This window comes from Buteo buteo, chromosome 7 (genome assembly GCF_964188355.1).
Source record: "Buteo buteo chromosome 7, bButBut1.hap1.1, whole genome shotgun sequence".
Classification (NCBI taxonomy): domain Eukaryota; kingdom Metazoa; phylum Chordata; class Aves; order Accipitriformes; family Accipitridae; genus Buteo; species Buteo buteo.
This window is the reverse complement of record NC_134177.1, coordinates 14,711,238-14,735,863: the sequence shown is the minus strand read 5'-3', so window position 1 is coordinate 14,735,863 and position 24,626 is coordinate 14,711,238. Positions and strand designations below refer to the sequence as shown.

The 24,626-nt window shown below is 46.9% G+C and overlaps 2 protein-coding genes across 10 annotated transcripts in view; both read left to right on the top strand.

The window, feature by feature from the left end:
* LOC142032701 (putative cation-transporting ATPase 13A4) overlaps positions 1 to 11,459 on the top strand; it is a 50,247-nt gene extending 38,788 nt beyond the window's left edge. For 2 of the 9 annotated variants that reach the window (XM_075031642.1, XM_075031643.1), the window contains exons 27-32: positions 73 to 145; positions 1,386 to 1,560; positions 2,037 to 2,251; positions 3,772 to 3,860; positions 6,585 to 6,665; positions 7,191 to 11,457. In XM_075031642.1, the coding sequence (XP_074887743.1) occupies positions 73 to 145; positions 1,386 to 1,560; positions 2,037 to 2,251; positions 3,772 to 3,860; positions 6,585 to 6,665; positions 7,191 to 7,412 (855 nt within the window). In that variant the 3' untranslated portion in view covers positions 7,413 to 11,457. Of the gene's footprint in view, positions 1 to 72; positions 146 to 1,385; positions 1,561 to 2,036; positions 2,252 to 3,771; positions 3,878 to 6,584; positions 6,666 to 7,190 lie in introns of those variants that run through there. The other 7 variants (XM_075031644.1, XM_075031646.1, XM_075031645.1 and 4 more) reach the window with 7 other exon arrangements.
* A 6,232-nt stretch (positions 11,460 to 17,691) lies between these two features.
* Positions 17,692 to 24,626, top strand: part of ATP13A5 (ATPase 13A5) — a 36,859-nt gene continuing 29,924 nt past the window's right edge. The window contains exons 1-2 of the mRNA XM_075031639.1: positions 17,692 to 17,898; positions 23,381 to 23,554. Of these exons, the coding sequence (XP_074887740.1) occupies positions 17,836 to 17,898; positions 23,381 to 23,554 (237 nt within the window). The 5' untranslated portion in view covers positions 17,692 to 17,835. The remainder of the gene's footprint in view (positions 17,899 to 23,380; positions 23,555 to 24,626) is intronic.

Here is a 24,626-nt window from a genome sequence, read left to right as displayed (position 1 = left end):
AAATGATATAAACAAGCCCACGGCAAATGTCTGATTTGTGATTTTTTTTTTTTGTTGTGTTCCTCTTTTCAGCAACTAAACGCCTTTGGGAATTACCAATTTTTGTTCCAAGATCTGGCTATTACCACTGTAATTGGTGTGACAAGTAAGCCCCTTAGTCATCCTATGTATTAATGAGAGAATGACCTGAAATATTTTTCACCTCCTTGGAAATGCATAATTCTATGTACAGAAAGGAAGAAAAGAGAGACTACATAGAGTACAGGATGTTTAGATTGGTAGACAAGGCATCTTGTTTGAGAGGAGCTCTGAAATAAGATGGGTAATTCTTAGTGGTGCATTTGCTGAGCATGTAGGTTGTTGATAACTGGGATGTTATCTCTTAAGAGTAAAACCAGACCTAATGCAGTGGAAAGTCTATTCAGGCTTTCTCCTGTTGACTTGGGAAGGCAGATTAAGAAGATACCTAAGGATCCATGCCCAAATGAAAGTGTAGGGATTGACTGGAGTCCAACTCATTTTTGAAGCTGTGTAGGCAGGAGGCACGTGAGGAAAGAGAGATGAAGATGGAGAAGAAAGAAATGACAGATGTCAAGCACTACAGAGCAGGAAGTTGTAAGCCAAGAATAGGAGAGGAAACCAGTGCTGGAGGGGAAAGAGAGAGACGAGATTGTTGAAACAGAGTTAAGTGCAGGGAGGTTTAGAAGCAGGAATGTCAAGGGCAGGGGCATGAAAAGCATATAGCAAAACCACACAGCTGTCTTCCATCCCTGCTGGAACACAGACAACTGGAAAAGGCGATAATTAAATCAAGCGTAAAAGGGTCAGCCGCAATACCAGGTGCCAAAAGCTACCTTGCTGTAAGTCGCCCATTTGGAATACTGCATCAAGGCTTCCTGTATAGCTCTTCTACTCAAAGTCTGGATAACTTTGTTAAACCTGAGAACAGAGGAAAACCTGTTGGGTCAGCTAATGCAGTCCTCTGCCAGCTCAAATAACTGTGCACTACGTGCTTAGTCCAGGAGGATGCCCAGAACATGGGCAACAGAAAGTCCCAAGCCACAGTTGACAAGTGACAGAAAGAGAACAGGAGAGCTTGAGCATATACTTATATCCTTGGACCTGACAGCAGCTAAATAAAATAAAAATCCAACATTTTATTTTCAAAAAATACCTCATGATAGTCAGATGCCATTAATTAACCTTTTCAGTGGCCAATAAGATTTTGTAAGAAAACAACTCTGTATTTTGTACTTGATACAGTATTTGTGTGTATTATAAAGAATATTATAGACTGTAAAAGTGCTGGCCATTGGTAACAGTAACAAAGAGCAGCACTGCTTGTATTTTGGACACACTAGCAAACATGTCTGTGCATGTTTCAGTGAGTTTCACAGGTGCCTATCCAAAGCTGGTTCCCTACAGGCCTCCTAGCCAACTCATCTCGCCCCCGTTGCTGCTCTCTGTTGTACTTAACATCCTCTTCAGCCTCAGCATGCAGGTTTTCGGGTTTGTGGTGGTCCAGGAGCAGCCTTGGTATTCCAAGACCAATATATACAGGTAGGTCCCCTTCTTGGGACTCTGGGTGACTGACACAGGGCAGACCTAGTGGGACAGGTCTGCGCGATGCTATTGATCAGCTTAACTACAGGCCTGATCAGCAGCTGCAGGCAGACCCTGTGCTTCCCCACAGGGTGTGAACACATTAACCAGTGTTATCTGCAGGTCCCTAAGCTCTCCAGCAAGTCCGCTGTGCAGCACGGTGCATGTGGTGAGAACGCTTCTGTTGAGCACAAAGAGGAGTATTTGATTGCAGGGAAGACCAGGGTCTCCAACTAGGTTTGAGCACAGGCTCTGCTAAGTTCAGCAAGTTCAACCCAGTGGGCAAGATTGAGGACACTGCCAGTAAGCTACATCCTTGTGATAGCAAGCGCAGATCATGGCTGTGAGGGAGAATTCCTGATAGTGGTAGTGGGAGCTGGGGGAAATAACCAGGACAGTGATCATTTGCTGACCAGTGTGACACTCTTTTTCAGCGCGTGCCTCTCAGTGAACAACCACATGGAGAATTCTTCCTCTGTTTCCAGCCTGGGGCTCCATGGGATGAGAGATGGAGCCCATGGGCAAACAGACAACGGCTACAAGAGCTATGAAAACACCACAGTGTGGCTGCTAAGTACCATCAACTGCCTCATTGTAGCACTAGTGTTTTCCAAGGGAAGGCCTTTCAGGCAACCCATCTACACAAACTGTAAGTATGGGGGGAGAGAGGGAGGGGTCTGTAAGTTAACTCAGGAGGTCAATTCACTTGGGAAAAATTAAAACTTGACCAAAGTGATGCCAGCCAAAAAAACAGGAGCCCAATATTAAATTTCTAAATGACTAAAGGCCACCTTTACCACAGAAGTTGTAGTGCCAGTGGCATCCTGTGACCAGCAGCTCTCTGAGCTGGCCCTACACTTTGTGCTTCTATACTGCTAAAAACTTGGCCATGGCATTTGGATTTCTGAAACAGACAAATAGAGTTTGATAAATACTTTTAAGGAGTAGCAGGAAGGTGGTGTTGGCTGGCAGAAGCATCATGTTACTTAAGGCAGCCTGAATGAGACATCTCAAGAAGAGCCAGAATTAGGTGGTCTCGCTTTGCTTTAGTCTTTAGAATAACTCTGGAAGAACCCTACACCTCAAAGGTGTCTCCCCAAAGCATGCTGGTTGAGCAGTATTTGAGAGAACTCATGTTCAGGGTATTCTTTTGGGCCCATCTCAGAAAACTTACAATGAAATCTGTGCATTTGCAGAAACCCTGTTTCCTATTCCAGAACCAGAGACATTTAGCATTTGATAACTCTATGACTAGTAACTTCTTTAAAGAGAAGACATCAAAGGAGGCAATAACTTGAAGGAGCTGTAGTGAAGTCTAGTAGGTCTGTTCTGCCTCTGAAAGACTGTCATGTGAAGACAAGATGGGCACATGTGATTGTGGCAGTTCTGGAAGTTGCAGTGAGGCAGAGGAAAGCTATTCTTTTTCTCTGTGGGACAAATCCTGCAGCTGTCCCAGGCAAAGCTCTGTTCAGTTCTTTTTTTGCTGAAGAGTTAGATTAATGTTGCAGGTTTCATGGCTTTGCTGTTCTGGCATAGTAATAGTGAGGTGGGGACATTCCTCCCAGATAGCAGAAGAGTGGGTCATCAGTCTCCCAGAACCAGGCAAAACCAGAGTGAGTGGCTGGGGGGTGAAGTTTGGTGCATGCCAGCTGAAGAGAAAATGAATTTACTCATCATTGGAACATTTGCCTGCGGGTGGGGAGGGCAATAGATTCTCCATTACTTAGACTTTTTAGATCCTGATCAAGAGCAAAGTCTTGATATCACTGAAATTGAGGGCAGGGTTCCTAATCCTATCAACAAGAGCAAGACTACATCCTGGACATTTTTCTGAATAACAGGAGACACTGAGCTCAGAGTGAGACTCACTGGAAGGCTCTAAGGCTTCTCAGACGTAAGAAGTCAGATTGAATGTTCAAAATACTTTCAGCATTTTAAATCTGTGGCGACAAGGCTTGTCCCAGCCTCACATATATCTGCTTGACTGAATAAAGCTGGGGGTTTTACTCATTTTTCTTTTGCCGAAAGTTCCTTCCTGTCTCATGGATTTCCTTTTTTTTTTTTTTCGGCTGTTTGACACAGAAAATTATTACATCTTCTGTAGTAAAGGCAAGCAGCTGAGACTGCTCATAAACCTGTGGTTTTATTTGCTTGTTCTTGTCCTTTCAGATGTGTTCATACTGGTGCTCATAGGGCAGCTTGGTATTTGCCTCTTCTTGGTGTTTGCTGATATTGATGATCTCTACTCTAAGATGGATGTGAGTATTGTTCCAAGGTGGGTTTTCTTCCTACTGCCAGTCCCATTATAAGTGCACTGGGATTGTTTTTAACAAAAGGCACAGACTTTCGCAGGGATACTTGACACCTCTAAAGGCAAATCAAATTTAAAGAGATGGATTTTAGATGATGGGATTGAAGAACCTTCCAGAGATACGGTAGCTCCAAACTAAGACCTGTGCATTCTGACACCTGGACAGCTACACATGTACTTTTGATTGTTTCAGCGCATTGTCCATGCAACAGAAGATGACATCACTAAACTTACCATGCTTGGTATGTTGGTGGCTTGATAGTTATGAAGCCAGGAGAAAGAAAGGGGCTAGGCCCTGCAAGTTTGAACTAAAGCAGCATGCACTTGTGTATCTCAGACTGTGCTACTCTGCACACAGATCCTCTTGCAAAGAAGATCTGCCAGTCAGCACTCACAGCAGCTCTCAGTTCTCAGTCCCCAATATTTTCAGGCTCCCTGTTTAAATTTTAGACAGCCCACAGTTTCCTAAAGCAGCATGTGAATTTAGAACAGTTGTAGAGAAAGACTAGGGGGGCTGTCATGGCAATAGAGGATCTATCTTGATCCTTGATTAATAAATACCAATAGGGCTTGGCTTATTTAGTCTGGCAGAATGCAAGCTGGGAGTTGCCTTGTGCAAATCCATCCTAGGGGAAATACAAGGGAAGGATAAGATCTACATCAGCCATAGGACAGGGTTGTCAGTGGACCTGGCAATTAGTATGTGGAGGCTGGGAGATGTTAACCTACTCCACTGTGACACTCTCACCGCCTTGCAGTAGGAGTCACAGGAACAAAACAACAAAAGTAACACAGCTACTTTTTTGGTACATTTGTAATCAGGAGGATGAAGTGTGATGGCTTTGGATAACAAGTACTGAACAAGATGCTGTTTCCAGTCCCAAACCTTTGCGTGACAGTTAGCAAGTGGATATAGAAATGGAAATAATGAAACATGGAAAGAGAAGCATAGACAAGGGGAATGGACCTGGGTTTTGAATGCCTAGCAGCCTAGCTAAAGCTGTCTTAACGTGTTAACTGTTTCCAGAGCAGCGGCTCAGCAGGCAGACCCAGTTAAAGAATCTGCCACGAGGTGGCACTTTAAAGCAAGTCTTAGTCCTGTTGTGGACTGTGGTGACACAGGACATTGTCAGCACTGCAGCTGTGAGGGGCTAAAATGCCTTTGGGGAGAACTGCAAAACTCCCAGGATCTCTGGAGGGACTACACTGGATTTACTGAGAAGAGAAAAGGAGGGAGTGGCAATAACAAATTCTGCAATAGCCTAGCCCTGGAGAAACTGCTGATCCAAATTTTGGATCTGAGCTGCATCTCCAGACTAAGTTGAGTTACAGCCAGAAAGCCAGTGCTGCCAGCTGTGGGAAGCTGGAGCTGGGTTTGGAGCTGAAATACTCCGACTTTGAACTGTTTTCTATACTAGAAAGAAATGAAGCATTTAGATTTCCTGTTGCAGTTCTGGGGTACAGTTTTCTCATCATAAGTTTAAAAGTGGTGTTGTGGTTTAACCCCAGCCAGGAACTAAACACCACGCAGCCACTCACTCACCACCCCACCCCACGCCCCCCCCCCCCAGTGGGATGGGAGAGAATCGGGAAAAAAACAGTAAAACTCATGGGTTGAGATAAGAACAGTTTAATAGAACAGAAAGGAAGAAACTAATAATGATAATAATAACAATAATAAAATGACTGTCATAATAATAAAGGAATTGGAATATACAGACCAAGTGCTGCACAATGCAATTGCTCATCACTCACCAACCAATGCCCAGTTAGTTCCCGAGCAGCGATCCGCCCCAACCAAATCCCCCCACTTTATATACTATGCATGACACACACGGTATGGAATATCCCTTTGGCCAGTTTTGGTCAGCTGCCCTTGGCTGTGTCCCCTCCCAACTTCTTGTGCCCCTCCAACTTTCTTGCTGGCTAGGCATGAGAAGCTGAAAAATCCTTGACTTAGTATAAACACTGCTTAGCAACAACTGAAAACATCAGTCTGTTACCAACATATTTTCACACTAAATCCAAAACATAACACTATACCAGCTACTAGAAAGAAAATTAACTCTATCCCAGCTGAAACCAGTACAAGTGTCTTTATCAATAATTCCTCAAGACAAGTAGCAATATTGGCTCATCAGCAGTGTACAGCCAGTCGGATTCTCACTTCTGATGACACAAAGCTGGTAAAGGGTCTAGAGAACAAGTCCTGTGAGGAGCAGCTGATGGACCTGGGGTTGTTTAATCTAGAGAAAAGGAGGCTCAGGGGAGACCTTATTGCTGTCTACAACTACCTGAAAGGAGGTTGTAGCGAGGTGGGTGTCAGTCTCTTTTCCCAGGAAACAAGTGATAGGACAAAAGGAAATGGCCTCAAGTTGCGCCAGGGGAGGTTTAGATTGGATATTAGCAAAAAATTTTTCACTAGAAGGGTTATCAAGCACTGAAACAGGCTTCCGAGGGAAGTGGTTGAGTCACCATCCCTGGAGATATTTAAAAGATGCTTAGGGACATGGTTTAGTGGTGGACTTGGCAGTGTTAGGTTTACAGTTGGACTCGGTGATCTTAAGGGTCTTTTCCAACCTAAATGATTCTATGATTCTGTGACACAAGCTCCCACCAGTGTCTAGTGTGTGCACATGTTGTTGAACAGCTTCTCCTGCTTTTTTCTCAGCTTGTTTGCACCCCTACCACGTGGCGGATCTCCATGGTGATAATGCTTGCAGTCACACTTGCTGCATCCTTCCTTGTCGAGGTGAGCGTGCTTCACTGAGTGTACCTGTCAGCACTAATTGAAGAGATGAAAGGGTCAGGTCTCACTCTTTCTCCCTCCTCCTCAGCCCAGCTTGGGAATATCTAGTAAAACAGCAACCATTGCTGCTACTTTGCTCTTACTCTCTTTCCTCAAAAATCCACATATGAATGACCACATCCACATATGAATGATATAAGGGAATGCAAGGCCCAACCACCTTTTCTTTCCTCTGGTGAGTGGGATGTATCAGGCCTTGCCCCAGGCTAGAGAACTATGGGCAGTCTTTGGTGTTTTCTATTCAGATCCTGGGCTGTCGGGAGGAGCTGGCCCCAGTTTTCTGGTAGAGAGGCTCTGGTGGAGCTAGTATGAGAAGTGGTCAGTAAAAGGCTATTTAAGGGATGTGGATGAGCAGGACAGGGTGGGAGAGCTGGGTCTCCTCTACTTGCCCTGTGTGTGTCCTGTAGATGAAGAGGAAAGCTGCTGTCCAGGTCGTCCAGAATCTTCCTTTTGCTCTTACTTTTACAGGAAGCTGTCATCGAGAACAGATCCTTATGGCTGCTTCTGAAAAAGACCTTCCGGTACCACTCAAAGAGCCATTACAAGAGGCTGCAGCGAGTGTTAGAGCAGGACTCAGCCTGGCCGCCTCTGAATGAAACCTTCTTCTCAGATTCTGTGGCAATATCAGTAGAAGGAAGTATGGGAGGCCATAGCAATCCAACATTTGACAGCAATGAGGATGCACTGTGAAGGAAACTGCAGAGGACACATGTCCAGGGCAGTTGCAGTTGGCTGTAGAAGGACTATCTCAGAGATACAAGAGGAAGGATCGACGCATCACTGCCCCCACATTCTGAGACTAACCAGCTCTGGCTTATTTTTAAATTAACTGGAAGCAGAAAAGCTGGCTGCAGTAGCATAAAGCCACAACAGCATTTCTTCTGTCCCCTCGCCCATGTATGAATGGCTGCCAGCTGTAAATGGAACAGCTTGCTGAATATTGGCAAAGTATTCATGGTTGAAACACCCCATTACTGCATCCCTCTCTTGAACTGCATTATGCAGTCCATAAAGGTAGGGGCTCCTCCAGATGAGAAGTAGCTAATCCAGATACCAGCACTCTGGGGAGATCCTCTTTGAGAAAACAAGTAGAGCTTACTCCTGATAGAGGTTGCTGAACATAGGCAGGTCCTGGGATTCCTACAACTTTCAGGGTTTCAGATACTGCTACCTCTTACCTGGTGTTTTTTCCCCTTCTGGCAATCCTTGGCTTTCTGAAGCTGGAAGGAGCTGCAAATAGCCAAAGGCTTCTAGAAGCATGTACTCCCAGCACCATTATGGTCTTCCCATGATGGGAACAATGCAGAGCTCTATGGCTAGCTCACTGCACCAGGCAGCCTGTTTGCCCTCTTCTCAGTTTCAAACATGTGGTACTTGCATTTTCTGGATGAAAAATCTATTGACCTACAAAGCAGAATGATTCCATTGTTTAACAATTCCTTTTTGAGGGAAGTATTTGTTTGGGATATCCATTTTAAAAAAGTAGAATGAAATACATGATAATTGCACATTATGATCTCATCCTGTGGGTCTGCAAGGACATGGTGTTCCTTGTGGTATGAGTTTGCTCTACTAGAGCTGATGTTACACAGCTGGGCTGCCACCAGACATCAGCTCCTGGTTTACCAGTGCCAAGAGAAGCAGATACTGAAGGGGTTACTACCTCGAAGGACCTAAGGCCTGAATTAAAAGACAGGGAGCCAGCTAGGTCCGAGAATAATTTTATTAAATTCCATGGCATGCTCTTAAGTTGAACCATCTGAGGTTTTGGCTCTGGTTTCCAACCATAATTGCACATGCTTAACACCATGTGTCATTCATCAACTCGTATCCCTCACCTGTTAACCTTTGATGGTGACTTTTACTCTGCCATGCTGCTTCTGCCATACGTGAATGGAACAACACTGCACATTTTTACAGGTTTTACCTACTCAGAAAAAAGCACCTTCTACCAGCATATGTTCTCCTCGCCCTTTGATGCTAGGCTGACTTCCTGCTCACTGTATTTTGCAATCTCAGTCCCCAGCTGGGTAAAACAACATATCAGTCAGGGAGGCTTCAGACCAAGAGGAACGCTTTCTTCTTTGGTTAAGGTGTGCAGGGGAGTTGAACCGACTGCACAATCTTCTTTCCACAGCTGGAGCTTCCCCATGCTTTTTGGGGGTGGGGCTGAGAAGCACTTTAGGAGCAATTCAATGCTGGGGACTGTATGTTCCCCAGTATTCAATGCTAAAGCATTCTTGCATTGCCACAGAAACCCAGAGAATCAGGCAGGCTGGGAGTCATGGTAAAGATTCCTTTGGTCTTTTAGGGTGAAAAGTAGCTCTGGAAAACCAAGAGCAAATCAGAGATTATGGATTGTTTTGATACAACATGTCTGTACCAGAAAGGTGTTTGAAAAGAATTTGGCTTGAATCAAAAAATAACTAATACTATTTTCCTAAAAAGAAAAAAAACCAACAAAACCAACAATGTTTCAACTTGAATAAAACATTTATTTGACTCAAAGCAATTTTTCCCCCATTTTAGACTGAGTAAATACCTTCCTACCTACTGCAGTTTACCTCGCAGGAAATACCTGCCACAAAGCCACACGACTTGACACAAAGCAGAAATGGTTCACATTTATTGATAAAACTGTCTCCAAAGTTAGCATGAGTTCCCACTTTGCAGCAAAATCCATTGGAAAGTGAAGGCTAGATGCTCTATGCACTCCTTGCAGCTTCAGGAGACACCAGAGAGCAGGTTGGTGGAATTATTCATGCCATCCTCTGTGTGAGATACAGTAACATTTTGCTTGAAGATAAAATTTGCTGTCTTATTTATGAACTCCCACACACAAGAAATATGTTGCTGCATGTGATAAACTGGCAGCTGCAGTAGCACTGCAGATTGACAGTATAAAAGTATCAACTCATGACAAACCTGTGGCACTTGTAGGGTCCACAAGATAAAGACCTGCTTGCCTGCTGCTGAAATACAGCCTTACCTGCAAGCAGAATTCAGGTGCTAGGTGATACTTTTAACCTTTCCCCCTCTTTAAGATGTCAGTCTTGTGTTCCACCTTCCTGTGCAAGGCCAATGTCTCCAGCCATACTTGGACACATTTTATTATCTTCCCTCAGTGGCGTCAGCCACAGTTCGATCAGCAGAGCTATGCTGTGTGTCCCAGCTGCGCTGAACTGCTTATATATAGCATAACTCAGTGCCAATTGGGAGACAAGCAATGTTAAGCACATCCTTGCTGCAGAAACCAGCTCACACGTGCACATGAGAGCCCCTGTGTTCTGCTCCCTCGCCTCTGGTGGAACATCAGAGGTCCCAGTCCACACCCCAGTGCTGGGCTGGTCCCTTCAGATTTGGACTGGGAATGTATTTAGGGTCAGGATGAGGAATAAGCAAAAATAAAAGGTTGAAGTGTGTTAGGATTCACATCTGCATTTTGCATTTTGAGGGTCTGTCGAAAGGATCTTACGCTTCTGGAAATCAGGATTGCAACAAGCAGCTTCCTGCCTGCACAGCTTGTCTACCAGGCACCTGCCATGCTCCTTTTGCCCATCCTCACTTGTGCGTGCAAGAGAGGCAGGTACAATGTGGGCACTCAATTCTGTCTAAGCAGGTGAACTTGCTGGTTGGCACTCCCAGCTGACAGAACAGTAGAGAAACAGGATTAAAACTTAGCCATTTAATGAAAAGAGTTATTTTGTAGGGGTATTATAGGGGTGTTTTGCAAATTCCGAGGCTGTGTAAGGGCAGAGACAGACTGACAGCCCTGGATATGGCTTCCACAGTCCCTGTCTGCAGTCCAAGCTACCCAAGTACAGCTGAAGAATCTCTTAAGAGGACTGAAGCTCCAGGCTCACTTTCTCCCTTTGTGACTGGCAGTGGACACCAGTTGGAAAGACCCCCAGTGATCTTTGCCAGCAGACACTGTCTATCCTGTTTATCTTTCAGAGCACAAGTTGTACAGGAGCATCCCATCCTTTCAATACAGACTGTAGAGCAGGAATGTGGACATGCTGGCCTATGGCTTGAGTCCAAGGCTCTAAGCAAGACAGGCATTCATCGACCGGACCAGTCTTTCTGCCCCAGTGACTGGGTTGTTGTGAGGTCAATTCAGGGAAGAACATGAGGACATGTGGAACTACCCATGCAAGACTTGGTGGCCACATTGCGGTGACAGGGGGTGCCTCTGGAGGGCTGAAGGCACCACGGTACCATCTCCCAAAATTTGGGGGTATTGATATAGCACATGCCATGGGCTGATGATTGTCTTCCTCTGCCTGGAAGTTGTGCCACAGGGAAAGGGCCCCAGTAGAAATGGAGAACATCTCCAGGAACAGAACAGAAATGAGGGATGTCACATATGCACCCCTGTGCCCTGGAGGGCAGCTGGAACAAGTGGCAGATTACCAGCGCGTGATCTGTTGTGTGGGCTGTGGACACTGGAGAACATGTTGTGTTGTTACATACCAGAGATACTAAATGCTTGTTGTAGCTGCCTTTCAAACTTCTAGGGAGAGGTTGCTCATTTGTATGGAGCATGTTGTGCCTGATCAACTGTATACATTTACACAGAATGCAGCCTGACTTATTTGCTGAAAGAAATATAAATTTAGTTATAAATCTCTTTTTGCTTCTTTGGGGACAGAGGGTGCTATTTTACTGCTCTCTGTAGATTATATGCTAGTTTCTTTATACTTCAAAAGAACCTTTTGGCATGGGTACAGCTTCACATTCCCTTACAGCTGAATGGAGACCTCGTACTTGAGCAAAAATAGAGCTTTATTAAGTGCACAAAGAAGGAAAAGGACTTGAAGAGCAGTAAGGTGGGACTTGCTGTGCATCAATAAAGGAGGAGAGTTCAAATCGTGAAAAGTAAGAGGATGCAAAAGGCAGGCAGCCCCAGCACGTCCCTCTCCTGTCTCTGCCTCCTCCTGCCGTGGCTCTGGGCAGAGAGTTCTTTGCCCTCCGGATTTGGCCCGCTCAGAATCTGCCAAGATCCCCCATTCCTGACTAAGCAGCTGAAAAGGGACTGGAGCCATATTCAAAGCTGGAGTTGAACTGAAGAGATTTGGTTTGCCCTCTGGCAGGGTTTCCTCTCCGTCGCAGTCCGGTGAAGCTGAGGACACAGCCTTCTGGTTTGACTTGTCAGCTAGGAGGGCTGCAAATGCCTCTAGGCATAACCCCCTGTGCAAAATTCAGGGCCTTGCCTGGCATCTCAGGAAAATGGTGGCAAAGGCAGAGCTCTGAACAACCTCTGCAGGGCTCTCACCTTACTCTTGCTGCCCTTCTCTTGCTCTCTGAAATACCTGACTCTGCCATGCATCTTCAGTGCCTGCAAAAGCCAAGGCAGAGATCCAACAGACCCAAGCTGCCTTCCCCACACTACACTGCAGCCTCTCCTCTTAAGTCAGCGAGGTGGCCAGGTGAGGTACGTAGATAAGATAACTAATAGAAATATACAGCCAAGGTACTTAGGCAAGGCAGCATGTGTTTCGGCTACAGCTGCAGGAATTGCACACAAAATGTCCAGATCTCCTCGAAGAGCCCCTCGGCGATGCTGCCTTGGATGTGTCCCACCATGTTCCCCAGGATAACGCACAGCCCTCTGGGTGCACACTGATGCTGAGGGCTTCACCTGGGCTGAGCTCTGCAGCACTACCTGCCAGCCCTCTCCTCCCAGTCAGCATCGCCCTGGCGGCAGCTCAGGCTCCTTTGTTTCTTTGGGAGCATGGCAATGGGGACAACAGGGTCTTCCTGGAAAGCAAGTCCCCCTATCACCGCTCTGGGCAGTGCTATGGAAAGGAGAAGAGAAAGGCTTTCAGGCAGGCTGTGATTCAAGTTTCTCTTGGTTGTTCTCTTGTGGAGAGGCCAAAACAGTCTGTCCTGGTAAGCCAAGAGGCTCAGAACAGTGGGTGCTTGTGCCAGGTGAACAGACCTGGGGGAAGGGGCAAGGAGCCAGCAGCGATTGTGAGATGCCTTTATCCATCCATTTTCCTCAAGACAAAGTACCATGCTGTGCCCCCTGACAACTTTCAGCCCATCTGCATGAAGGTCCTAATGTTTTGTTTTCTTTGCTGGTGGGCAGCATGTTTTAGAGCAATTTTCCAGCTCTTTCTTCCCCATGTGTGCATGGCTGAAGGGGGTACCGCACACAGCAGCACACTTCTCCACTGCACACAGCAGCACGCTTCCCCTGAGCTTGCCAGGAATGAGTTAGCCCAGTGCTGGAGGCATCTGGCCCCGTAAGAACAGTGTCCTGCATGGACTGACCCACTGTCCTCTCCAGGATGCTGGACTAGTGCACAGAGGGTGTTCTGGTGGTACAGCTACACCACCTCTGATACCTGAACCACGCACTGTGCCCACAGATACCCAGCAAGTGTTGAATCATTTTGGCTGTTACTGGCAAGTTCATTGTGCTTACCAACATGTCTCATCCACGCTTCTTAAGAGATCAGGATAAACCTGGATGACTGTGCTGGTTTTCCTGGGACAGAGTTAATTTTCTTCATAGTAGCTAGTACAGGGCTATGTTTTGGATTTGTGCTGAAAACACCGTTGATAACACAGGGATGTTTTCGTTATTGCTGAGCAGTGCTCACACAGAGCCGAGGCCTTTTCTGCTTCTCCCCCCACCCCACCAGCGAGCAGGCTGGGGGGGCACAAGGGGTTGGGAGGGGACACAGCCGGGACAGCTGACCCCCACTGACCCAAGGGGTGGTCCAGACCATATGGCATCATGTTCAGCATATAAAGCTGGGGGAAGAAGGAAGGGGGGGACGTTCGGAGTGATGGCGTTTGTCTTCCCAAGTAACTGTTACGGGTGATGGAGCCCTGCTGTCCTGGAGATGGCTGAACACCTGCCTGCCCATGGGAAGTGGGGAATGAATGCCTTGGTTTGCTTTGCTTGTGCGTGTGTGGCTTTTGCTTTACCTATGAAACTGTCTTTATCTCAGCCCATGAGTTTTCTCACTTTTACTCTTCTGGTTCTCTCCCCCATCCCACTGTGAGGGAGGTGAGTGAGCAGCTGCGTGGTGCTTAGTTGCAGGCTGGGGTTAAACCATGACAATGACTTTTAAGTAAACTTACCTTCTTGGCTCCCCTGCCTGCAGATTAGGTGAAGAATGCAGTCATTAAACCTGTGGTCTGTTTACAAGCTTCAAAAATGTCAATATCTCAGGCATCTGGTAGGACTGCTTTCAGATAATCCAACCTGTGAGATGGCTAGGGCACAGCAGGTAGAGGTAGAGCAAGGACACTCAGGGTAAGAGATCCAGCTGGTAACTGATAGCAGTTGGAGACTGGGACAAAGGGTTTGAAATAAAGCACAGCTTTTCTTTTCAATAGCTTTGTTCAGCTGTTCAATACAGCTAAGTTTTTTTTAATAACTTGGTATCAGACACTCACCAATGCTGGGAATAAACCTGATCAGAGCCCAGGGAAGGAGAAAGAGGAGGGCAGAATCATGGGAACATCAGGAGAAATACAAAACCAGTAGAAAATACACAAAACAAAATACAGATGGGACTGCAGAAATGTAAGACCTGGTGAACACTGCTGTGCAGGTGTCTCATTGCAGACTGGTTGGTCCCTGGAATAAATGGCATGGTCCTGCTAAATAAGGTTACCTGAATCTAAATTCACAGAGAACCATTGCCCCACTGCAATTAAGGTCTGGGCTGTGCTTTACTGAGCTTGGACAGGGATTCCTGCAGAAATCACAGGAGTGTGAGGCTGGTGGGGACCTGACATGGTTATTTTGTCCATCTATCTGCTCTGAGGCAAGATCTTTCTATCCTTAGATCATCCTTGGCAAATTATGTCCTGCTTTTCCTTAAAACCTTCTATTGTACAAAATTTCCCCCTGCCCTAGGTAGCCTGTTTGAGTATTTTACTATCCTTTAAGTTAGAAAATCTTCCTGAATATCTAAATGAGCTCTGAAAATCTCATTGCTTAATCTAACAAGAAATTAGTCTGATTTCTCCTTGTCTCTAATAAGAATAGGAGAAAAATAATAGTTGACTGTCTTCTTTTGTGTATTGTAAGAGTTACTATGTTTCCCTTCAGCCTTCTCTTTTCTAGTTTAAACAAACTCAGTAATCCAACTTTTCCTCATGGGTCATATTTTCCAAACTTCCCATCTCTTACCGTTTAGGTCACACCTTCCTAGAGCCTGAACTCCAGCCAAGGACTTGCTAACAGTGAGTCGAGTGGAATGGTTTCCTCCCATCTTACAGATCCCACCAGCCTTCTGCTACTGTGGCTCAGAATGACCGTCACATTTTTGGCAAGAGGAAACTCAACCTGCAGTTAGCTGCGTGTCCTTCTCTGTCATACACCTGCTTGGTCACTACCTCCCCATTTTGTATTTGTTTCCTCCAGCTACTAAGTGCAGCATTTTACTGAATTTCATATAGTCATTTCAGACTATTCGGCCAGCATCCTAAAATCATACTGCATTGTTTCTTTCCTCTAAAGCAGGTGCTTTCATCAGCTCAGTGTCATGAACACCTTTCAGTTGTCTTCTCCATCCTGTTATCCAAGCTGCTAACTAAAACATTAATATTTTGGGTCCCCTGGGATGGACAGCAAACCACTGACACCTACTTGGGGTTCAACTCTTCAGCCCATAGTAAAAGAATCCTATTTCTCAGTGTCTTAGTATCTCATGGGGAGCTCTGTCAAAAGCCTAAATGTGCCACATTAGCTGCTTCTCTCTTGTTCCCTGGAGCATCTCCCTGTCAGGGAGGAAATGAGATTGGTTTGATAGGATCTTCCTGTGACAGATTCATGTTAGTTGCTCCTTATCACTTTATTATCCCCTAGGTACTTACAAACTGACTGCTTAAGAATTTTCTCTCACATCTGTCTCTGTATTCGAGTTGGGTTGACTGGCCTGTAATTCCCGGAGTCCTTTTTTGCCTTTTCAGGTGCTGGCTCCACAGCTTGGTGGATGGCGCTGGAGGTGTCCCACACAGCTTGGGGAGCACTTTGCAAGCTCCGGCTGTGGTGGTAGTGGTGGGCATCCTGCTGTGCCATGCAGGGAAGCTGCTGAGACTCAGGTCTGGAGACTGGAGGTCATATGCCTGTAAATGAAATGCACCTCACCCTGGATGATCAAAATAGAGACAACTAGTAGCACCACCCAGGTAATGATACGTCTCTTGAGTTTCCTTCCCCTGGAGAGTTACAGGAGGCGTTGGCTGGTAGTAGGCAGTCACCTACTTACAGTAGATTGCACTTTATATCTTTGTGTACAAGCCTTTTGCCACAAGAATGTCCACAAAGGACACAGCTGGACTTTGTGTAAGGGCCAGGTACAAGACCCTTAGAAATGAGCACTGCTTCTGAAAACCAGGGAGTGGAATGTTTGCAAGTACTTCATGTCCAGGGAGCTGCATGACAGTGGCTTATGTGCAGAATAGCGTGGTGGACAAGCTTACGGATGCCTTCTCAGAGGAGAGGTAGAGACAAAGGGGCGCTGTTCATTTCGTTGAAATCTGATTCAATTCAGGCTTTAGGTAGTTCAAAATGACAATGCTTTAAAAAAAAGAAAGATACTTATTTTTGCACCACCTCCCTGATTTTTCAGGAGTCTTCAGTGTTTGGTCCATCTTTGCTGTTTCATGGACACAACTACAGCTGGCAGAACCCCACAAAGATGGACCTGGTTGGACTATGCAGAGCCAGCCCCATGTAGATTCAGGGTGCAGCAAAGTGACAATTGCTCTTTGGTCTTTCTAGGGTCAGACAGCCTGGCCTCTCCTTGCTCTGTTTCAAAGAGAAGAAACATGGATAAACGCTTTTTTTTCCTTAGTATTCTGCCTAGTGAAAGGTGTTTCTCTCAGTTATTGGAGCTCTTTCCAGGATGGAGCTGCAGACTGAGGGAGACTTAAAAGACTCCAGACATGTTGCACTGCAGTCTCTGGGTATCGTTCTCTCTCCCACCTGGGGGAAGGAGAATTTAGAAGAATTCCTGTTTTGCCATCACAGGGGAAATACACTGTGTGCAAAGACTGTGTCTCTTTATGGAGTTTAAATCCCCTTATCTCATCAGTGATAGAGAATTGCTTCTCTGTGGCTGAGCCAAAAAGGGTCTGAGCAAACTCGGAGCCATTGTCTCCATGTACTTTATTCCAGTACTATAATGCAGCACGTTTTTCCTGCCTGGATAAATGGTTGTTTTCAGACTTTGTGACAGAAGAAGAAATGGAGGAGACAGAGCAATTTCAGGTTAATGCCTGAAAAATGTCTCTGACAACACTGAGAGCTGGGACACAAGAGTCTGGAAGATGCACAGTGGGGCTCCCAAGCCTGCCTGCCGCTGCTGTCCCTGCCAGGGGGACTGGTTGGAGACCCCATCTCTCCCTGCTTTGCAGGGGTTCACGCTGCATGCTGTTCAAGGGTCCTGTGTTGCCCAGCTGGGCTTCTCCAAAGGAGTCATCCAGTCCTGTTGCTCTTTCCTTCTAATTCAGGCAGAATTTGAACCAAAGCTCATGTCTGAGGCGATGCCCAGAGCTGCTGGGGAAGGTCAGACCAGATCCACACTTGAAAACCACTGCTCCATCATGCACCTCCACTGTGCCAAAACCAAGCCCAGGCCCGAACACTGTGATCTCCCCAAAGCAGATGCTTCTCTGTGACACGCTGGAGGTGGTTCCTGGCACTAGGATGGCTGCTCTGGGGTCAGCTCTGCACGGGTCTGTGGCACTCTCCCACCCTTCTCCTTACCGTGTGCCCCGACTTCCCTCAGACGCCTGCGCAGAGCCATCTCTCTGGCACAGGACCGCAGGCGTCCTCCCTCCCTCCCTCGGCCACCAGAGATCTGCTCCAGCCAGCCCCACCCTGGCAAATGCAGTAAAGCCAGGAGGCAAACACACACCTTGCATAAGCCAGGCATTTAAGGTCTTTACACGTGAGGGTGGATTTTCCTCCCTCTCCTGGGAGCCTAATAAGAAGCGTGTGCGCTGTGAGACTTTCAAAGGCAGCAGACAGGACCATGCTGAGAGTAGCTTTAACACTGGCCTGAGTTCAAGTCAGTAACTGTGCTCAACATTGCTTGACCCCACCAAAAAGAACATCCAGGACTGAAAACAACGTGGTCAGATGGAGGAAAAGTTTTGGAAGGATCATTGTATGCTTCTCAACAAGGATGAAGAAAATGAGCTGGTAAGGAATGGGGAACAGCGATGGGTTTTGGTTTCCTTATGCACCTCTTTTCCCACATGCCCATATTGGATATGCCTCCACTTCTTCACCTTCACTCCCTATTTGGGCACTGTGAAGGCAAAAACCTGGATTAGCCCTTGCTGACTTTTTGAGATTGATTTTTGCAAAGTAAGGGCTAAGTGAGGAACATACTACTTAAGTCCAGAGGCACAAAACATGGAAGAGACCTCTTTGGCCACCAGAAGTCATCTGGCCAGGGAGCAGCATCCCTTTCCCCACTGTCTTTTCCATCCTAATTGTGAGGATCTCTACTGATGGGTACACTTTCCCTTACTGGCTCATCTTGTATCAGAAAGCAAGTCATAGGGAAAGTGCTTACAAATGAGTTTTATGATGGACAATTGGCTGAAGTAGTGATTAAATCACTTTTCCTGAAATGCAAGGGTCTGCTGCTTATCAGGTCTAGGAAGATTGGGCAGATGACCAAAGTCTACCATGGCTCTCATAGCAGGAATCCCTTGTTTCTTGGTCTTCTACAGCAGCTTTTATGGAGCTGCTCTGTCTTTACAAGGTTTTTTAATTCATGTTAATTGAATCTACTCTCTGTCTTTGATTGTGATTGATTATTGATTATGTGCAGCAGCCTGGAAGGGCTGTGCTAAGTGCTTTGCAAACACAATGAGTTGGAAACTCTTCCTCTCCCTGCTAACATGGAGTGATTACATAGAGTCTGGTGAGGGTGGGAGTAAGACTTTCTCCTCCAGCTTTCTGTGCAAGGAACAGCTGAAATCCAGATATTTCCAGTGCACAGTGTGGGCACAGAAGTGGATGCCTCTGCACAGGTGTAAAATACAGTCCTGTATTTGCTAGAGAGAAGTATGTGCTGCATGCACTGGAAGCACAGCAGCATGCTCCCCTAGGACAGGAGTCTCTCTCCTCTGCAAGCAGAGGCTGCTAGCAGGTGCTTCCCAGCATCTCCAGTGTCACTGTTTGCCCAGCCTTGGGGACTGAGAAGGTGCCTCCATCATGGGGATGCAGGTGCTCAGGGCACACACAGGTGGGAGAGATCCTGCCCCACAGAGCACAGCTGCACCTCTGTATCAGGATTGCTTGCAGGGCTACTAATAGCGGTGGGGCTTCAGTTTCCCTGGTTGCCTTCAGTAAATTCCTGCTGGGATTTGGCTGGTGCTCCTGTAAGCTTGTTTTTGACTAGGATGCTTAGGCCAGTTGCAGCAGCCTGGATTCAGCACAAAATGAAAAATCTGCTGTAGGAGACAGGTAAGGAGTCAGCTAGGGATCATCTGTGTCATGCTGATTGCTACAGGCAGTGTTCTTCAGCGGGTCACTAGCTGATGTGTGGATATGGCCCTCAATGCCTGCCTCTACTTGCATAAGAGGCAATGGGGATGCTAACTCCCTGATGAGGATGGAGGGCCAGGATCGATGGGTGGAGTGAGGCTGTTGCCACAAGCAGCCTTTTAGCTGGGAGTCTGTGCACCCCAGATGAGCTGCACCCACTTCCAGGAGACACCTCTCTTGCCCCATCCAGCTTGTGGCTGCAACCCTGCTGGCAGAGGAGGGCCCTGGCTCTGTCCCTGATGCAGGTGACACAGCCTGCCTTGTGTCAGCCTGAGTAGTTGTCATGGTTTAACCCCAGCCAGCAGCTAAGCACCATGCAGCTTCTCACTCCCTCCCTCCCCTCCCAGTGGGATGGGGGAGAAGATCGGGAAAAGAAGCAAAACCCACAGGTTGAGATAAGAACGGTTTAATAGAACAAAAAAGAAGAGACTAATAATGATAATACTAATAAAATGACAACAGCAATAATGGAAGGATTGGAATGTATAAATGATGCGCAGGGCAATTGCTCACTACCTGCCGACTGACACCCAGTTAGTCCCCGAGCGGCCATTCCCCCCGCCACTTCCCAGTTCCTATACTAGATGGGACGTCCCATGGTATGGAATACCCTGTTGGCCACTTTGGGTCAGCTGCCCTGGCTGTGTCCTGTGCCAACTTCTTGTGTCCTTCCAGCTTTCTTGCTGGCTGGGCATGAGAAGCTGAAAAATCCTTGACTTTAGTCTGAACACTACTTAGCAACAACTGAAAACATCAGTGTTACCAACATTCTTTACATACTGAACTCAAAACATAGCATCGTACCAGCTACTAGGAAGACGGTTAACTCTATCCCAGCTGAAACTAGGACAGTAGTGTTTTTCCGAACCCATCTTCCTACAGTCCTGTTTGCTGGAGCTGCCTTGCTTCCAGGTATTGCACTTCCTGGAAAACTTTTCTTACTGCAGACAGGCTCAGTGGGGTAAATCAGCCACGAACACGGGTTCCCTCAGCTCTGGCTTTCAGTGCTGCTTCCTAAGCACTCTGTGAATGCCGTGTGTATTCTCTGAGAACAGGCTGTGCGCTAACACAGACTGCCTTTGTACCTCCTCTCTTGTGCAGAGCGATGCAGTTGATCGGCCACGTGTTGCAGCTGTATGGGGACTGATGGCACCAGCCAAGGCCATCCCGCTGGCCCCGGGGCACTCGGGCTCCTGCCTGGCCCCACGCTGGCACAGGGGTGAGGACCTGGCATGACCCAGCTGTGCTGGGGTCCTGCAGCCTCCAGGAAGGGGCACGTCCCCAGCACCCCGGGTGTCAGGAGGTCACAGCACAACTCCACTTGTTTAAACCATCCCTTTGAGCCATGTACAGTGTACTTCTGTTAATTATCTTCCATCACAGCTAATGCGTTTTTGGGTTCCTCAGTTGCTGTGCTTAACACCCAGCTGTACGCTAGAGCCCCACTTGCTGGCAACAGCCGGTGTTCGGCTCATGCTAGAAATCCCCGAATGCTCTCGGTGGGTGACTCCCAGCCTTGCGCTCACCCAGCCCTAACACCGCAGCTCTTCCCCAGCCTTCCCTCCACCTTTGGCTGCGGATTTGATCCTCTCCAGTCCCTTTGGGGTGATGGATGAGTTGTGGACCCACGCATCTCCTGTCATTCCGGCCCCCCCCCATAACGGGCTGCTTGTTTTCCAGGCCTGCATCTGGAGTGTATTTATAAAAACCCTGCTATGAAAAGGCAAGCCAATGAAAATCTCCTTGAATTTCCTTGTTTGTGGATGCTGTGGTTTGTCCTCCCACCCTGAAAACAGCATTTGTATTTATTGATTTGAACTTCTGTGGCCTCCACAGGAGTAATATTTTGTATACAATAGGGCTGCACATCTAAAAGCTACAGAGCTGGTTTGAAATGGATTTTGCTAACCTGGTGTAAGGGCTGCATGATCGTCTTTATTTCAGTTCAGCTGCATTGATTTCAGCTTAGTTTATGTTGATTATGATCAGAGTTCAGATAAATCAAGTTAATGGCTCTCTTAAACTAAATAGGTGCTTACTCCACTGCCTTTAAATCACTCGAAAATTTTATTTGAAGTTGAACCAGTACATTTTTCTGTAGAAGCCCTCTCCTAGGAGCTCTGCTTTGTTCCAGACTCTTTCCTGTAAAGCACCAGTTATCCTTCCGGCATTTGTTTGCTATATATTCCAGATGTGGGACTTACTCATTTTTATTCTTTTTGTTTATAATTTAAACCACCATTTCGTCCCCCTCCTCTCAACTGTGTAAGCTGTGTCAATAGGTTACACTATCCCGTGGCATTGTGTACTTTATTTGGCAAGCTATCCTGGAAAAACATTCAGTGTAGTCCCAAGCAGACATACAAAACCCTTTCCTTTTACTTCCTACCTCTGCCCACGTCTGCAGGGTCACTTGAGACCTCCCCAGGGGCAAGGTGCCTCGTGTACCTGCTGCCCGGTGGGTGGGTAATCGTTATCTGCGGTCAGGGTGAGGTATCTCACCTCAGTGATTGCTCCTGCAGCTGCTTGCACAGGCCTGTCCTGCAGCACCCACGAGCTGTGGGTGGCAGACAGCATGGGTGCTGGTGCCGGGGTGATGGGCCAGGTTCGGGCAGGGCAGCACCGCGGCCGCTTTTGCTTCTGGTGCCAATGCTGCCACTTGCTCCTGAGCAACCGCGCTCTCCTGCCCTTGTCCCTGGTCATCAGCCCTAGGGAAAACTTGCAGGGATTGCCTGGAGCTGGGCTTTTTGGAGCAGGGAAGAAAGCTGAGAAGTGGCTGGGAAGTGCCCTATATAGGGAAATGAATGGATCACGGCAGCAGGAATGGAGATACCTGATGAAAAACAATTGTTGAGGGGTGGTGTGGGGCCGGTTGTGTTGTTTTGTTTGTTTTTTGTTTTTTTTTCAGCAGTGGATGCAACACAAAAAATTAAATGTCTTTTACTGAGTTTTCATTTCAGCCTTAAAACAAAATTCTTTTTCCAAATAAACTTTTATACAATCTACCATAGCATGGATGGCACAACGTGAGGCCCGTGGTGGGGGCTGCCTGGGTTCCTGCCTTGGTGCCTGTGGGGAAGCAGAAAGGGACACTCACACGGCTGCTGAGGGGGTGGGTGGGTGCAGGGTGGCAGGGCCAGGGTGGCACCTACCCCAGCTGCTGTCTCCATGCTGTGAGAGCTGTGGCCAGGCTGGATGTGAGTGACAAAGGGTTGGCATCCCTGCGTGCTGTGAGCTACCAGCTGTGGATGGAGCTTCTCCCCCCTTCCCTCATGCCGGGCTGGGTGCTGAGAGGGCTGGGAAAGCACCAAGCGTGTAGGGAATGATCCAGTTATGCTACAGGCATTGCAGTTATTGTTGGCCCGTGGGTAGGTTTAAAGCAAACCAAAGGGAACAAAAATCCAGAGTTCTTCTCAAGTGGAAAAACTAAAGCTATGAACTTATCAATCTTCACAGGCAATGGAGCATCACTGAATAGATGACTACTGGGCCATCAAAATGAAAGGGCAAGTAGGGAAGATGACAGACAACTTGGGGAATAAGTTGGAGGAAGAGAGTGTACAGAGCAAAAAAAGCCCTTCCATATTTGTTTTCAAGATAAGGTGTACATGGTGAAAGACCTACACCAATAGGTATGGTACCTGGTACCTGGGAGGTGTTCCTTGGGGCTTGGCGGCTTTCCTTCCCTGAGGCAGATTCTGTGTCCCTGCTGCGAGGTAGATTTCAGCAGTCAGCACTAAGTTTGCAGGGAGACATCCTGGGTGGCAGGCAGGGCTGTTTGGTGCTAGTGCTGCAGTTAGAGAACTGTTACCATGAAGGGTCAGCTGCAGTCTTGATGGTAAAAGCTCCAGACTGGAGTTAATTCTTCGTTAATCCTGGGAGAGCTGATTTGAGAACGCTCCTCTGCCGGCAGCAGCCCAGCAGCATCCTCCTTTCAGCAGCTCTGCTGTATTCTTAACTACGTCACATCAATCGGCAAACTCTCATTTCCAAAAATGACCTTGGGCAGTTATGAGGTAAGGCTTCAGTCACCAGCCTTTCTTTTCAATAAGCTTGTGTTTCCTGATGAACAAAGACCAAGGTCAAACTTGTTAACAAAGAATGCTTTCTCTTTGCTGTACAGGAGATTTTTGGCTACAAAACTCAAGGCTGCCGAAAGGCCTTGTGCATTGCTGGATACGTCTTGTCCTGTGGGGCTCTGCTGCTGCTCTTTTACTGGAAGCCAGAGTGGGATGTGTGGGCAAACTGCACCCGCTGCAGCTTGGAAGAAGCGGACATTGTTCTGCTCAGAACAACAGTAGGTGAACCCTCGTAGCCGATGATTGTTATTTGCAGATCCTATTGTTTTCACAGATAGGGCAGCCAGTCTGTCTTTGTCTGCATGATGTAGCAGGTTAATAACACCTTCCACTTTGGAAGTGGAGCGGCAGGGGCGAGTCAAGCTTCAGAGGACCAAGCATTTTTATTTGCAGAGTTTGAAATACTGTGTAAAAGACCATATTTACACTAAAAAGGCTGCAGCTACTCTGCCTGAAGGCTGGACACGGAGCAGGCTTCAGGCAACGCTGCTGCCCATCCACAGGCTCCAGCAGCTGCCCTCTGCTAATAACATGTTCCATAAAACAGCTCTGCCTCTTCCCTTCCTTTATGTGCATGGGCTGCAGCCAACTGACTTCAGCGGAGGGATCGTCTTCGGAAGTTGTGGCTGTTAGTAGCCTTTCTGCTTTAAAGTTATTGGAGAATGCTGAGGAGATAGATTTTAGAGATCTGGGTTTCAGGCATTAGTTTTATTCTAAGGCTCCATGACTGTAAATTAAAACCCAACGTAATTCTAGCAGAGCAAACACTTAAGACACTTAATGCTCAACATTGCAATGATATTCCTAAAATAAATGCACTCAAACCACTGAATGAGTAATCTATTGCTCATTGTAACCAGGTATGTTAGACTAAACTGATTAAAGAACAGTCTGACAAAGGCATGTATAGCAGTAAAGCTGAGTTGCTTTTGGCTATGGATGTATAGCAAGTAACACAGCATTATAGGAGCTTTGTAGAGCAAAGTAGCTGGTGCTGAGAACTCAACGTTCACACTAAAGTGTTTCAGAAAGCTTTTACTTCCAACGAGCTCTAGTCTGATCCCATAGACTGAATATCCACCCAGGAGCTATTGAAGCACGTCTTCTGGTTTAGTTTCATCTTCCCTGAAATTGCTCTGCAGCATGAACCAAAGCAAATGGAGATGATTGCGAGAGTGACTTCGAAGTGCTTTACTGATTGGTACTAAACCACTGATACCAACATGCCTGTTACTATGGACTTACATTTGCTATGCTTGCAATGATGCCACAGTACTGTAGTTCTCTGGA